This window comes from Sceloporus occidentalis, unplaced genomic scaffold (assembly GCF_023333645.1).
Source record: "Sceloporus occidentalis isolate IW3139 unplaced genomic scaffold, rSceOcc1.0.p SCAF_6, whole genome shotgun sequence".
NCBI classification, from domain to species: Eukaryota; Metazoa; Chordata; class Lepidosauria; order Squamata; family Phrynosomatidae; genus Sceloporus; species Sceloporus occidentalis.
Genome location: NW_028316986.1, coordinates 121,477,650 through 121,493,333, shown reverse-complemented (window position 1 = coordinate 121,493,333; position 15,684 = coordinate 121,477,650). Strand labels below are relative to the sequence as shown.

At 38.7% G+C, this 15,684-nt stretch overlaps 1 protein-coding gene across 5 annotated transcripts in view; it reads left to right on the top strand.

Moving 5' to 3' along the window:
* Window positions 1-807: 807 nt before the first annotated feature.
* Window positions 808-15,684, top strand: part of LOC149311343 (protein DOP1A) — a 76,035-nt gene continuing 61,158 nt past the window's right edge. For 4 of the 5 annotated variants that reach the window (XM_089530835.1, XM_089530836.1, XM_089530837.1 and 1 more), the window contains exons 1-3: window positions 811-921; window positions 11,858-12,048; window positions 13,210-13,391. In XM_089530835.1, coding sequence (XP_089386961.1) covers window positions 11,911-12,048; window positions 13,210-13,391 — 320 coding nt within the window. In that variant the 5' untranslated portion in view covers window positions 811-921; window positions 11,858-11,910. Of the gene's footprint in view, window positions 922-11,857; window positions 12,049-13,209; window positions 13,392-15,684 lie in introns of all 5 variants that reach the window. The other variant, XM_089530840.1, reaches the window with a different exon arrangement.

Sequence of the window (15,684 nt, the reverse complement as noted above, 5' to 3'; positions counted from 1 at the left end):
AAGAATACATGCAAAATTAAAACATTTTAAAAATGTGCCAGAAAACTCCTCCTTCCATTTTTAATTATGGCCCAGAAGCATCTAACTAAAGCAACAAAACTGGCTTCAGTTAGTTCTGTTGAAGTAATTTGGAAGTGCACATGTGACATTGAGCACTGAAGAGAGCACCTGTGCTTTGTTTAATGGTTGTGCAGAAGAGGGAAGTTGTAGCAGGTGTTGCATGTTACCTGGCTGTGTGACAAGCAACACCTGCTGAAATTCTCTCTTCTGCACAGCCATTAAAGCCACAGGAGCTGTGCCCACTTTTCAATTTGGCAGCCCTGCATAGCATCTGAATCCCTGGAGACAAAGCTCGATACTGTATTTGACAATACTACAGATTTATTTATTTATATATGGTCTTTACGCCCCGCCCTTCAGCCCTAAAGGCTCTCAGAGCGATTTATAATTATTATTATTTTTGATTAGACAGTTTACAAAACCACAAAGTTAAAACAGCATCGCCCTGGCTCAGTGCTATGGGATCCTGGGAGCTGTAGTTGATTGTGGTACCAGAGCTCTCTGACAGAGAAGGCTAAATGTCTCATAGAACTACAGTTCCCAGGATTCCCTAGCACTGAGCCAGGGCAGTTAAAACAGTCTCAAATGGGGGTTATTTCTGCAGTGTGCTTTGGACCATAGAGAAGAAGCCTGCGCCAAACGGCGGATAGAAAGGGGCGCTATCCCGTTCTAGTCCTGCAGGGGGCGCTGCCGCGCAAGGCGAAGGGAAGATGGCGGAAGGGAAGGCAAAGGGCGGAAGCCGCCGCGGTGCATGCCGGGAGCTGTCAGTGCCCTCCCTCTGTGTTTAGCAGGAGAAGGGTCTCCTTTCTGGTCCGCTGTAGTGCTCTTCCTTGCCCTGGTTAATAGGTTCCTAGGAACAAGGTAGGGATGCTGAAGGCCCCCCATCTCTCTCTGCCCCTCTCTCCTGAAATGTGAAAGGCTTCCTGTGCTTCTCTCTCTTTTCTTTTACAACCCCCCTCCCATCTCCTCAATTGTCACATAATTTAACAATCAAATGTTGGTGTTGTTGTGGTGTTGTGTTGTTAAGTCGTTGCCAGTGTCTGCCGTATCCTGTGGTTTTTTTGGCTCAGTGGTGGGTTTTGCCATTGCTAGGGAATCCTGGGTATTGTAGTTTGTTGTGGATGTTAAAGCAGTGTGAGGCATTATGGTCCAAGACACACTGCGGAAATAATCCAGTCTGAGACCGCTTTAACTGCCCTGGCTCAGTGCTGGGGAATCCTGGGAAATGTAGTTTATTGTGGCACCAGGGTTTTCTCTGAAAGACAACACTCAATGTCTCACCAAAAAGCACACATCCCAGGATTCCCTAGCAATTGAGCCAGGGCTGTTTGAAGACATTTGCTCCCAAACACACTTCAGGAATAATCCAGTTTGGGGCTGCTTTAACTGCCCTGGCTTCCCCTGAGGCTGAGAGAGTGTGGCTTGATCCCAGTGGGTTTTCATGGCTAAACTGGCTCTAAGTCAAAATAATAATCAAATCAATAATCAAGTAGTGTATTTTCTGAGGTGGGGGGGGAGGATGGAAAGCTTCAAAGATGTTCTTTGTTATGCTTTGTGGTGCCTTGTCCTCCTTTATGTGGTGAGGACACACCTGGCCACTCTGTCTTCCTTTCAGCCATGGAAGCCCAATTGGGTGACCTTGGGGACAAGTCACACTCTCTCAGCCTCAGAGGATGGTCCACCTCTGAAGAAACTTTGCCAAGAAAACCCTGTGATCAGGATAAGCAGACTTTTCCTCCTTTTCCAGGACACACCCTCCATTCAAACCTTCTTCTGTCCAGGAGGAATTCCAAAATGTCCTCCCATTTTGACCAGGACTAAGGAGCATGGATTTATATTTACAGTAGTGTTTTAGCTTTTATGTTTTGTCCAGGGGGATTTCCAAAGTGTTCTCCATTTTGAGTATGACTGAGAAGCATGGATTTACATTTCTAGGAGTGTTTTTAGCTTTTATTTGGTCATGGCCCCCATTTTTCTTGAATAGCCTACATGTTGTGGTGCTTTGTCCTCCTTTGTGTGGCGAAGACACATCTGGTCACTCTGTCCCAGCTCAGCTATGGAAACCCACTAGGTGAACTTGGGCAAATCACACTCTCTCAGCCTCAGAGAATGGCAATGGCAAACCCCCCTCTGAAGAAATTTATTGCAGTCTTGGACTTGCCTACTGCCTACATCAAGACAGATTTGCAAGAGTCATCTTCATTAAAAGCAGAGGTGCATCTGTTGTTGTTGTTGTTGTGTACCTTCAAATCCTTTCTGACTTAGGACAACCCTATCACAAGGTTTTCTTGGCAAGTGTCTTCAGAGGGGGGCTTGCCATGGTCAGTCTCTGAGGCTAAGAGAGTGGGACTTGCCCAAGGTCATCTACACTGTAGAAACAATGCAGTTTGATACCGCTTGAAGTGCATCCTAAGGAACTCCTGGGATTTGTAGTTTTACAGGGGCTTCAGCCTTCTATGTCAAAGAGGGCTTGTGCCTTACCAAACTACAAATCCCAGGATTCTGTAGGATGGAGACGTGGCAGTGAAAGTGGTGTCAAGTGGCTGCATTATTTCTACAATGTAGAGTCACTCCGTGTTTCTGTGAAAACAGGTGGATTAGTTAACCTGTGTTTATGGGATACAAAGGGATCTGGTAGAACCTTTAGTCTTAAAGGTGCTAAAAGAAGATCCCTTTGCATACTGATATGGCAGAATAACGTGGCTACGTTCTTGAATTCTGCTCCCATTTTAATGGGAGTGTCTATAAGTGAGATTTCTCCCTCTCCCCCAATTGAATGATAACTCTGATCTGCATGTTGTACACTGATCTGCATGTTGTACACACGTTGCACCTTTGTACTTTATCCTAGTTGTTTTGAAATAACTATCCCCTGTAATTTCTTTTGTAGGGTTTTGGGTTTTTTTAGGTTCATGTACTAAAAGGGAGAAATAGTCAAATTTACAGTGGTCCTTTGGTGTCTGCTGGGATTTGGTTCCAGGACCCCTTGTGGATACCAAAATCCATGGATGCTCAAGTCACATTAAATACAATGCCATAGTGAAATGGATCCCCTTATACAAGATGGCAAAATCAAGACTCGGTTTTGAGTATGTGTATTTTTTTTGCTTGAATCCATGGATAAAGAATCTGAGGATACATAGGGCTGGCAGTACTATTGTTTTTGTATACTATATACCGTTCTTTTCTCTCAAGATAGCATACATTGCTTTTTTCCCTCATCACTACATACATCAGTTTAACAGTGTGATTCCATCCTCTTAATGACCGAGATGCAAAACCCATTACAGAAACAATCCAGTTCAATATTGCCTTAACATGCCCTGGATCAATGCTAGGGAATCCTGGGAACTGTAGTTTTGTGAGACATTGAGCCTTTTCTGTTAATTCCACAATAAGCTACAAATCCCAGGATTCCCTAGCACTGAACCAGAGCAGTTAAAGTGATCTCAGACTGGATTATTTCTGCAATGTGTTTTGGATCTCTGAAAAACATAAAGAGTTCTTGATTAAACTGTATTCTAAATTGGTTTATCTGTAAATTTGTAATCTCATTAGGACTTTTCATTTTCTCATATCATTCCTTAAGTTAAGTTGCAATCCTAGATCTGCATTTATCTGAAGGTACCGCATTGTATCTGATCTTGGAAGCTAAGCAGGATCAGGTCTGGTTAGTACTGCTTAGTCAAGAAATCAGAAGAAGACTAGGATTAGGAAGGGCAGCTAAGAAAGAACAGGACTAGAACATAGAGCGTAAAGACCATTCTTAGTACTAAAGTGATGATAGTACTTGGATTCTCCATCACCAGATGTGAGAGCTGGTCAGTGAAAAAAACCCAATAGGAATCAACTCATTTGAAATGTATTGCTGGACAAAAGTACTGAGAATACTGTAGACAGCCAAAAAGACAAACAAATGGGTCCTAGAATAGATCAAGCCTGAACTCTCTCTAGAAGTCGAGATGATTAAATTGAGACTGTTGTACTTTGACCATATGAGAAAAAATGAATCATTCGAAAAGGCAATGATGCAAGGAAAGGTGGAGGGAAGTAGGAGAGGAAAACCACACACCACATAATTAAACTCAGTCAAGGAGGACATAGGCCTGAGCCTGAAAGGCCTGAACAGAGAGGTTGATGACAGTACATCACGGAGATGTCTCTTCCACAGGGTTGCCATGATCTGAACTTGACTTGAGAACAATTAACAACAAAGTACTTGGATAGGAGGACTGCCAAGGAATACCAGATAGTGTAGGCTGTATTTCAGAAGAGGGCAATGGCAACCCACCTCTGAGTATTCCTTGCTTGATGCATTTGTGATGTCATAGTAAATCAATCAACTCTTGACTTGAAGGCACATACGTACAAGTAGCCTTGAACACTGTGGGACATATGTTTATGTAAACATGTAAAGAATTGCTGTGTCAGTCATATTGCTTTCATATTCTTTGTGGACTTCATTTGACATTGATTCTCCTGTAGTTAAGTGTTGTTTATATTATCAATTTTATTTTATTTATTCCAGGCTACTTTAATGCAACATACTTTTTGAGTATTTGAGTATCTCCTTCCATTCATGAAGATAATTTTTCTATTCTGTTAATTCCATTTCCGTGCAAATCATGTTTTCTAATCTACATTAATGTTATGGCTGTGGAATCATGTACTTTGTTCTTTCTGGATAACCTTTGGAATAAAAAAACAAAACAGTGCTAGCTCAATCCATGCTGTTCAACATAGGTAGATGGCAAATGTTTTCACAGAAGACAGTGAACTTAAATATTTGCAGCTTTATCTTAAACTTTTTTTAAAAGAAGCACTGTTCTAACTAATGCATCTGAGGAAGCAGACTGAAGTCTATGAAAGCTCATGCTGCCAACTTCTTTCTTTCAGTTAGTCTCAAAGGTGTTTCAAGATCTCTCTTCATACTGTTCTAACGAAATATGCTTAGGACTGCATTCTTTATTTCTGATTTTTACATACATTTTTTTTCCAATGAGAAGATCACAGAATACAGTACACACTTCCTTTGTTATGTTGCTCAATGACTCCATGGCATTTGAATTTTGTATCACAAAGTACTGTGAATAATTTCTTTGTGTGATGGATTCTGCCATTGGCTACTTCTGCAGGAGAGAGGGGATTTGTGATTTAATGAATTGCACTAAAATATTTGTTGGAGGAGAGACTAATATGTTCAGAATGATGCACTTTAACAAAAGGAACACATTCTGATAACAAGGGTATCATCTTAATAAGCAATCACAGAATGAATGTTCACTGTCTGAGTGCAGCCTCAGCCTTGTATGCACAAAATGGGAATAGCAAAGTCATAACCCAGAAACTTATTGGGTGCTAGAAAAACAGTGCAACATACACAGTTGTATTACCAACACATTAGGTTGGTATAGTCAGCCCTCCATATCCACAGATTTTTTTATCCTCAGATTCAACTGTCCATGGCTTAAAAGTACTAATTTTTTTATAAATTCCAATAAGGAATATTGGTATCAATATGGGGGGGGGGGGGTTCCTGAAACCAAACCCCAGCAGATATCAAAGGCCCACTATATTAGAGCTTTCAACAACTGTAAAAGTGTTTTTCTTGTAAAAATAATGGTTGCTGGCATGTGTAAATAAGGTTTTGGCCTATAGTTAAGAGAAGGTGTGACAATCCCTCACTGACATTTAGAAGTAAAATCCTGGTATACTTCCTGAAGAAATAAATGCTTGAAATTCCATGCCCATACAAGCACATATGAACAAGTGGGGCTGTCTTATATTGAACTGTCTGTCTGTTTAGCCAAGTATTATATGATCTTATTAGCAGTGATTACATCTCTTACCTGATTCTTTAGAGATGCTGAGAACCGAAACACAGAGTGGTCATCCTGTCTTTCCAGTTAGGAGCTTGTTACTCATACTAATGTGTATGAGCTCATGGGAGTTATAGAACAGTGATAATTGTTAATTATAAAACAGTAGGCATGATTAGACTATCAAAAGGATAGGTTAATGTACAAAATGATGCACTTGGGGCTTGCTGTGCCATAAATACCAGGCATCCAAAGTTGTTGTTTGTCACCAAGCCAAAGACCAGTGCCATTCTTCCCAGTTTATGGGAGAATATGTGAAATTCTCAAATTTTCTTAAAGTTGTGACCCTCAATGAGACTCAAGAGTGGAATTGCTAAATAAGCTAAACAAGCTGAGTCAAGTTCTGAAAGTTTCTTAATGGCAGGATGGCTTGAGAAAGGGAAATATCAACAAAAGGAGGAGGAAGAGAAAGAAACCATTAACCATCCTCCAGTATTCATAGTTAGAAATATCCTACTGTGCACAGAAGGTCCATTGTTGGCACTGACTTTCTAGTTTTCTGAAAACTCCTTTTGTCTTTATACTCTTCCTATGTTCAGTCAGCGAACATGGCATTGTTTGTGTTCAGCTCATGTGCAAAGTACATAGCCAAAGCTGTTCTGGCAGATGTGTGGTTTGTTTTATGTTAAGACATATTTAATAAAATAGGTGTTTTAATGTCTTGTTCACTATTGGCTGTTGCAGTATAAAGCTTCCACCCTGTTAGTTACAATTAGAGTAGACCCACTGAATCAGTAGGATTACCCTATATAATGACTCACCACTCAACTGTTGTTTTAATCAACCTTTTCTAATTAAGACCAACCAATAGGGTTTAGATATCTAAATATAATCTAAGAAATCCATAGTTTAAATCTAATGTGTCTTTATGCAAGCTACTTCTCTCAGTCTCAAGCTTGTATCTAAAAAAAATCAGCTTAGACAATAAGGTAATTAAAATAGTTGAAGCGTTTCTGTACCTTGGATCAAATATTGATTTTGGATGCTAAACAGCATCAGTCCTGGTCAGTACTTGGACTCAGGTAGACTATATTTCAGAGGAAGGAATTGACAAAACCAACTTGGAGTATTACTTAAGAAAACGCTATGAAATTCATGAGGTCACCATAAGTCAACCAGTGAGTTGAAGGCACATGCACACAGTGGTAGGATGAACATATACCCCACCCCTGTGGCCCACCGGAATGAGAAGACTGGTGCAGGAAGAGGGGACATTCAGATATTGGACCTCTATTTGTTTAGGGCAGTGGTCCCCAAACTGTGCCCTTTAAGAGATTTTGGAGTTCAGCTCCCAGAAGCCTCAGCCATGTTGGCCAATAGTCTGGGATTCTGGGAGCTGAAGTCCAAAGTCCCTTAAAGAGCACAGTTTGGGGACCACTGGTTTAGGGCTTCATATACAATATCAGCACTTTGAATTCCATCTGGTAGGTCTGCCTCAGGGTCGCTGTAAGTTTTAAATGAGTTGAAAGCACATAACAACAACAAAAAATAGGCAACTAGGGCAGAGCTGAAGTTATGTGATCCTTTACAACTATCCTTGTCATCAGTCTAAAAACCTTATTTTTCCACCATATTTCTGGATCTTTTTAAAGCACAACTCTGCAGAAAGTGCATTACAAAGGAGAAGTTACCAGTTCATTGGGTAATCTGTGTATAGGTACACTTTGGCAGGTCGAAAGTGGAGTTTACATAGTTCATTTCCATTCATGCCTCCAGGGACAAAGATGGAGCAAGAAGTATCACAGACTATACCTATTACTTCAGGGGAATCTAATCCCATACAGAAAAGACTGCATAATTAATTCCTGGCCCTGAGATTCACCCTCCTACAGGACTTCCATCTTGTCAGGATTCATTGGTTGTTATCCATCTCATTGTTGCCTCGAGACAATAATCCATTACCTGTGTTGCTTCACCTGTTTAAGTTCTCCTTGTCGCCTGTCTAGATACTGTTATCATAATGCTGACATCTCACCTGAAATTCTTTAGGGTTCCATATAAGAGGATATTTGCCTATTTACTTTGGGAGAAAGTAAAGTCTTGCACTTGGAGTTTTTGTCATTGTGTATCTTCAAGTTGTTTCTGATAATCCTAAAGCAAAATAGAAGAAAATGTGTTAGGCTACTGCAAGAAAATCATGCAGAAGGGAGTGTTTCTTTTCATTATTCAAGTCATTCTACTCTATTCCAGTCCTCTCTTCCCAGCAGTTACTCAGTATTCTTGTTTGTGACATTAATTAATGAATCTAGAAACCTTTCCAAAACCAATGACCCAGAAAACTAATTCTAATTAATAAAAGAATGTGCTCATCTTTCTGAAGCATTTCTTAATCAAATACTATCAGTTCATCCTCTGTCCTTGCAGTACTCGACTCAGATAACTAATTTAAAGCATAAGTACTGCTGCCAAATATGTCAGAGCACACCAGAGCCTTTTTGTAGGCTGAAGAGATAGCAGTGCTGGCAGTGAAGAAGTCTTTCTCTGTTAATATTGTGTCAGATGAATTGTGTTCACTGTGCTGTTATGGAAAACCTGGTTGGCCCTAAAAAATAAGCAAAATAATGAAGTACTGTATCCACAATTACACTTTTACAATGCAATAACCATTTTGTTTACTTCAATTTTTTTTTAAATGGGCCAGACTTAGTGTAGTGTCCATATCATTGGTGCCAGAAGCAAGCATTTGTAATGTTTTCTCAGATGTGGCTTAATTCTGTTTCCCGCAAGAATGCTTACAGTGAGACTGAAGTTTAAAGTTTTTGTTCTTGTTGGCAATTGCCCTGGAGTTGGCCTCAGTTTATAGCGACCCTGTGAATGAGACACCTCCAAGACCCTCTGTCCTCCATTGCTCTGCTCATGTCCTGCATGCTCAATCCCATGGCCTCTCTGATTGAGTCTAACCATCTGGCATGCGGTCTTCCTTTCTTTCTACTGCCTTCCCCCTTTCCCAACATCATTGTCTTTTCTAATGAATCATGCCTTCTCATGATGTGGCCAAACTACAACAGCCTCAATTCAGTCATCCTGGCTTCCAGGAAGTGTTTGGGCTTGATCTGTATAGGACCCACTTGTTTGTCCTTTTGGCTGTCCACAGTATCCTCAGCACTCTTCTCCAGCACCACATCCAACATGAGTGGAATTTCTTTCTATCGGCTTTCTTCACTGTCCAGCTCTCACATCTGTACATAGTAATGGGGAATACAATGGCTTGGATTATTCTAACTTCTAATTGTGCATCTTTACATTTTAAGATCTCATTTAGTTCTTTCATAGCTGCCCTTTCCAATCATAGTCATTTTTTGATTTCTTGACTGCAATCTATGCTCTGATCACTGTTTGATCCAAGATTGGGGAACTCTATGACTCTTTCTAGTTTGTCTTCATCTGGAATGAATCCATGTAGTTTTTCCATGGTCATAATTTTTGTTTCCTTAATATTCAGTATTAAGCTTATCTCAAATTCCTACCCATATCTCAGCTGTATTAAATTCAGGCTGAGACATCTGAATGTTTAGCATCTTCAGTTCAGTTTAGTACCATATCTTTCTGTCCAACTATTTTGGAAAAATCTATTTAATTTGGAGGGATTTGCATTGCAGACTATATTTTATTTGATGTGTGCAGAGGAAAAAAGTATTTGTCAGATTGTGCAAATGAGGCTAGAGTATAAAGTTGTTGTTGCTATTGTCGTTAACTGCCCTCAAGTCTTTTACGTCTTTTAAAGTTACGTCTTTTAGCTTTCCTTCAATTTTGTTTCAGTTTCTAGCACTAATGAAAGGAGGTCTGGTCTCCTTCTGTTTTAGAGTATTGCTACAGATCTACATATGACATTTTGTTCCTGATAGCTGCAGAATAATGTTTCACACTTCCTCGATGCTAATTTGGCTATTATAAGGTGTAAAATTAGTTTTTGCAGTATCTATTTTGGAAATGGAGATGTATAAGCAATGGAACTCCAAAGTGTAGCTTCCATGTTTTCTCTTCTCTTGGGACCAACATTTTAAACATCCTCAGACACTTTGTCTGTTCTTTTCCTCCTGCAGGGGCAAAGAAGTGCCCCCAAATAAGAAAGAGTCCCATAAAACTTTGTTTTGTATATTCATGTATGCATAATATAGGCTGCACCGTTTTAAATGATGCTTACAGTAAAAAAGAATAAAAACTTTAAAATCATATTACTATAAAAGACAATGAAATAGAGCACACAAAGAATGCCGGTGAAGAGCATAACCTATTAAATATGAGGCAGAGGTTATAAAAATTCACGTGCCTAAAACAGTGATAACAGTAGTAAGAGCCACAACATAATTTAAGCAGTCTGTCAAGAATAAAATGGTCTTTGGCACTGAAAATAAAATTAATATGGGCATCGTGGGATCTCTTTGGAGAGGAGTGACAACTCAAAAGACCCTTTTGCTTGTAGCCATCACATATTCTTCACTCAATAGAGATACTTAAAGAAAAGCTGCCTTAAAAAGCAGAATGAGAATATGTAAGTAAAAAGTCCAAGTGCACAGATGGTAATTAACCTCTCAGTAACTATATATGAGAAAGAGTGATCCTTTGAATGCTGAGATCTACTCAAGCTGTGTGTGGTAAGGGGGCATCAGTAGTAATGCTCAATCTGTCGTTTGGGGAAGCTACTATTTCAGGGAATATACTATTTCTGCAGTTGTCATACACTCTTCTCATGCCACAGTGAAAATCTTAATTAGCAAGAATAAAAGTTTTACAACTTGTTCTCCCTTCTGAGTGAGCTTTTGATGATTTTTCACAATTCTTGGTGAAACTTTTGCACAGTTCATTTTTTGTACAAAATACTTCTTTTTTTTTTTTACTGAAGGTAATGCGTTTTCCTATTGCTCTTGGTGATGAAAGATATTGTGGCTTTTTACTGCTTGCACGGGGATGCAAAATCTTGCAATGATTGACATGGTTCCCCCTTGCCATGATTTCTTATGTTGAGAGACCCATTTTCACTGATGTTGGAAAATGTATATTTCTATATCCTAACATTTTCAGGGCATAGTGGCAGTCCAACCAACATAGCCATTTGTATTGGGATCCAGCAACTTCTAGAAGGCTGTATGATGCCTACTCGTGATGCAGAACAAGTGATACCCTGAACAGAAATTGTGATGATTATTTTGGGAATGGAGGAGGAGAACATTTGGGAACATGTAACATGTTTTGTCAATTTGAAATAAATTGCTCTCAGTGATTTGGGAAACACAAGATTTGATGACTCTTGATGGTCATGTGAGAACACATTTCCCTTGAGCAGCTCATTGTTGTTGTTGTTGTTGAGGGTTTACATAAACTATGATCCAAGACTGGATTATTGGTGGTGCAGTGGGAACAAACATCCCAGGGCTCTGAGAGTTTGGAACAATAACTTTTTGGGGACTATATCTCTCAAAACTACCTAGCCAACAAGGCTCTTTGGGTCTGGGAGGTTTTGGAAATCTTAATCCAAGCTTTACTTGTGTAACCTCTTTGTCTCACATAGAACTTTATAAAATGAATGACTGCTCCCCCATTATTGGAATATACAATTTAACAGTTATTTCATAATTCCAAGCTTTCTACAAAGAAATAATAATTTGATGTTGGCTTGTACCCAGAGAAGCACAAGTGGTAGAAGCGGGAGGGCTGTGGATATTGACTTTCCTGCTTCCTCATTGCTCTGGAATGCCCCCTAAAGGATTGTCCTGAGGGCCAGCAGACCACCTGGAATGGAGTAGTCTTTGGCATGGGGGCTGATAGAAAGGAAGGATATTCCCTGGTCAAGCCAGTGGTGTCACAGACTTAATGGTGATTGTTTTTAACATGGTTGTGCTTTTGTTGGTGCTCTGAATCCAATAGATAAATGCTATGATTAGAAGGAACATGTGAACATTTGCTTTTGTCTCTTTCAGCTAACGACTTTACATGAATTTCAAGCTGGTCTCTAGTGGGACTCTGCGGGAGGATGAATGCAGAGGAGCTGGAGCTACTGGGTGATTCCAAGTACAGGAACTATGTAGCAGCTGTTGACAAGGCTCTGAAAAGCTTTGAGTACTCCAGTGAATGGGCTGATTTAATCTCTTCACTTGGAAAACTGAACAAGGTATGGCGGAGGTCCCTTTAGAAGAATTGGGAAGATTATAATGAATCATAATCTAGATTTTTTGTTTTTACAGAAAACTGGAGAGAGAGGCTGCATCTGCACTGCAGAAATAATGCAGTTTGGCACCAGTTTAACTGCATGGTTCAATGCTATGGAATTATGGAATTTGTAGTTTGATGGGAATATCGGAGCTCTCTGACAGAAAAGGTTAGAAAATCTCACAAAACTACAAATTCCAAAATTCCATAGCTTTGAGACATGGGAGTTAAAATGGCGTCAAACTGCTTTATTTCTGCAATGCCGGCAAGGCCTGAGTTGAAAAAATGAAAGAGCCAGACATTTCTCATTCTTAATGTTGTGGGAGTCCATACATTGAGTTGTCATTGTTTTCTGTTAAATGTTTTTTCCTAGCCTACTCTGCAGATAAAATCTGCCTTAACAATTATGAAAGGAAAGCATGAATAGCTTATATAGGGCATATGTGGGCTTTCCTCCTGTTCCTGTGAACGGAAAACAAGCTTTCCGCCCAACCCTTTTCATACATAAAAAGCAACACTCATTAGGTAATTGAAGTTAATCCTGGCTTCCTGGCTGATGTGCCTGTATAATATATATGCTTTGAAGTTTCACATATTTTCACATTACATATACAGTACGCTTGTCCCTCCATATTCGCTAGGGTTAGGGACACAAGATCTCTGTGAATATGGAAAAAGTGCAAATAACAAAAACACATTTTTTTTACCTGAGAGGACACCTCTCTAGGAATCTCTAGATCTTCCAGTGCAACTCTGTGGTCAACATCCGACAGACACTGACTATAGAACTGCACTGGAGGAGCTACAAATGTCTAGTAGAATATTTTCTCTAGGAATCTCTAAGTCTTTCATTGCAACTTTTAGTTAAAGTTGACCAGAGTTGCACTGGAAGAGCTAGATATGCATTGTTGTTGTTGGTTATTTGGCTTGGTGTGAGTTCATTTTATGCAGTACAAAAAATAAAAGAAGTTATGAAAAAGTTAGTTCCCCAGATTAAGAGACTTGGCCAACAACAAGAATGGTTTGCTTCTAATGCATTGCAATGGTTTGTTTAGCAGAATGCATTTAGAATAATTTGTTAGTTGTTAAAGTTTTAAAAATATATTGCAATGTTTCCTGTCAGGTTCTGCAAAACAATGCAAAGTACCAAGTAGTACCAAAAAAGCTGACCATCGGAAAACGTCTTGCACAATGTCTTCATCCTGCCTTGCCAGGTGGAGTACACCGGAAAGCACTTGAAACATATGAAATTATCTTCAAAATCATTGGTCCCAAGCGCCTGGCCAAAGATCTTTTCCTTTACAGGTAATCTCCAAGTATTAAATTCCCTTAATCTCAAATTAACAATAACTTTAACATTTTTTACAAATGTGATGAAATATTTCCCATGCAACATGTGTAGAAGAGGGCAACTTAATATGTGAAGTTTTTGAAATATCGAGCAGATCTGGCCTAGCCAGTCACTGTGTTGACAGTTATGCTCAACTTTTTTTGTCTCCAAGACAAAATGGGAGATGAGCCTCCCACCAAAAAGGAAAAAAAAAGAATTAAAGCTATTCATTCTACTTAAAGTTCCATGGACTTTTTAAAAATGTTAAATTCCTTAATACAATTATGGTGACTCATGTTTGTATGCCTGAAGTCTTCTTGTATCATGTTGCAATTATTGTTTTGTTTGTGGCGGTGTTTTCAGATAGCTGTGTGTAGGGTGTTGTAAAGACAGTCAAAGTGGAATAGTAGCACTATTATTGTGAAGTCTGAAAGGGTCTCTGGTTTTTGTTAGGAGCATGTCTTGTACAGAAGTGTGTGAGCTTGTCTGAGTGTGATGGCAAGGATAAATTTTAGTAATGGGAACAGTCCCTATTAAGAGTAAAAGGAAAGGTCCCAGATTTGCCTCTTTCAAAATCCATCTAGATGGAGACATGTTTGGCATTAAAAACAGCTTTTGTATTTGGTACAGGAGACCAAATCTAAGCTGGGTTCTGTTTGCTTAGAATAGGTACAAAACTATAAGTTTATTGTGAAGTCGAAGGCTTTCATGGCCAGCATCCATAGATTTTGTGGGTTTTTTGGCTATGTGGCCATGTTCTAGAAGAGTTTATTCCTGATGTTTCTCTGAAGATGCTAACCACAGATTAGGTAATTGAAATATCAGGAATAAACTCTTATAGAACATGGCCACATAGCCCGAAAAACCCACATCAGTTTACCCTCTTGTAAATGTAGAAAATTGCAATAAAGTTTAAAGAAGAAATGAAGATTCCCTTGCAGAGAACACTGAATGAAATTAAAACGATAGGGATACCAGATTCCTGGAAGAATACAAATATAGTTCTAATCCGAAAAGAAGAGAAAGATCCTAAATATATGACCAATTACAGACTTATTTCTTTACTCAACACAGACTACAAGATCCTTACTTTAATATTAGCAGAAAGATTTAAGAAAGTACTAAAATAATATATCAATAAAGATCAAGCTGGATTTCTCCCATCCCATCAAATGAAGGATAACATAAGAACAATCCTGGATGTTATAGAGTACTACAAATGTAATAATTAAAGAAAATTAGCTTTGATTTTTGCAGACGCAGAAAAGGTATTCAACAATGTGAATTGGGAATGTTTATTCAAAATGCTGAAAAGAATGGGAGTGGGTGAAAACTTTTTGGCCTGGATCAAAAAAATATACAAGACACAAGAAGCTCAATTGATAATTAATGTGGAAAAATCAGAAAAAAATTGAAATTAGAAAAGAAACAAGACAAGGCTATCCCCTCTCGCCTTTATTTTTTATTGTTATATTAGAGATCTTAAATAATAAAAATCGGGAAGAAAAAGAGATAAAAGGAACTAAATTGAGAGGTCTGGAAAATAAACTGAAGGCTTTTGCAGATGACTTAGTGGTTATATTAGAAGATCCGATGTGACAAACAGAAAAGCTTCTGAAAATTATAGAAGAGTTTGGAAAAACATCGGGATTCAAAATTAACAGAGCTAAAACGGTAATGATAACAAAAAACTTAAGTAAGAATGAAGTAGAACAACTCATGGAATTAACGAGCTGTAAAGTTTCAAAGAAGGTGAGATATCTTGAGAATTTGGATATCAAATAAAAGTACAGAATTATATGACAATAATTATGTAAATAAATGGAAGGAAATCAAAAAAGATTTAAACAGATGGAGTAAATTAAAATTTGTCCCTTTGGGAAGGATTGAAGTAACCAAAATGATGGTATTGCCAAAAATGAATTTTCTATTCCAGACATACCAATTTTGAACACTGATGCGTCTTTTAAACTATGGCAGAAAGACATTAAAGAATTCATATGGAATCAGAAGAGACCACATATTAAATGGAAAATCTTAACTAGACAGATGAAAGGAGGAGGAACAGGGCTTCCGGATTTGAATCTATATTTTATCAGGCTAATGTCCTTAACTGGATTTCGGAATAGAAATTCCTCTAAAAAATGAGGAATTAGTGACCATAGAAGGACATGATAATAGGTTCGGATGGCACGCATACCTTTGGTATGACAAAGTGACGGCACATAAAGAATTTAAACACCCTATTATTAAAAGATCGTTTTAAAA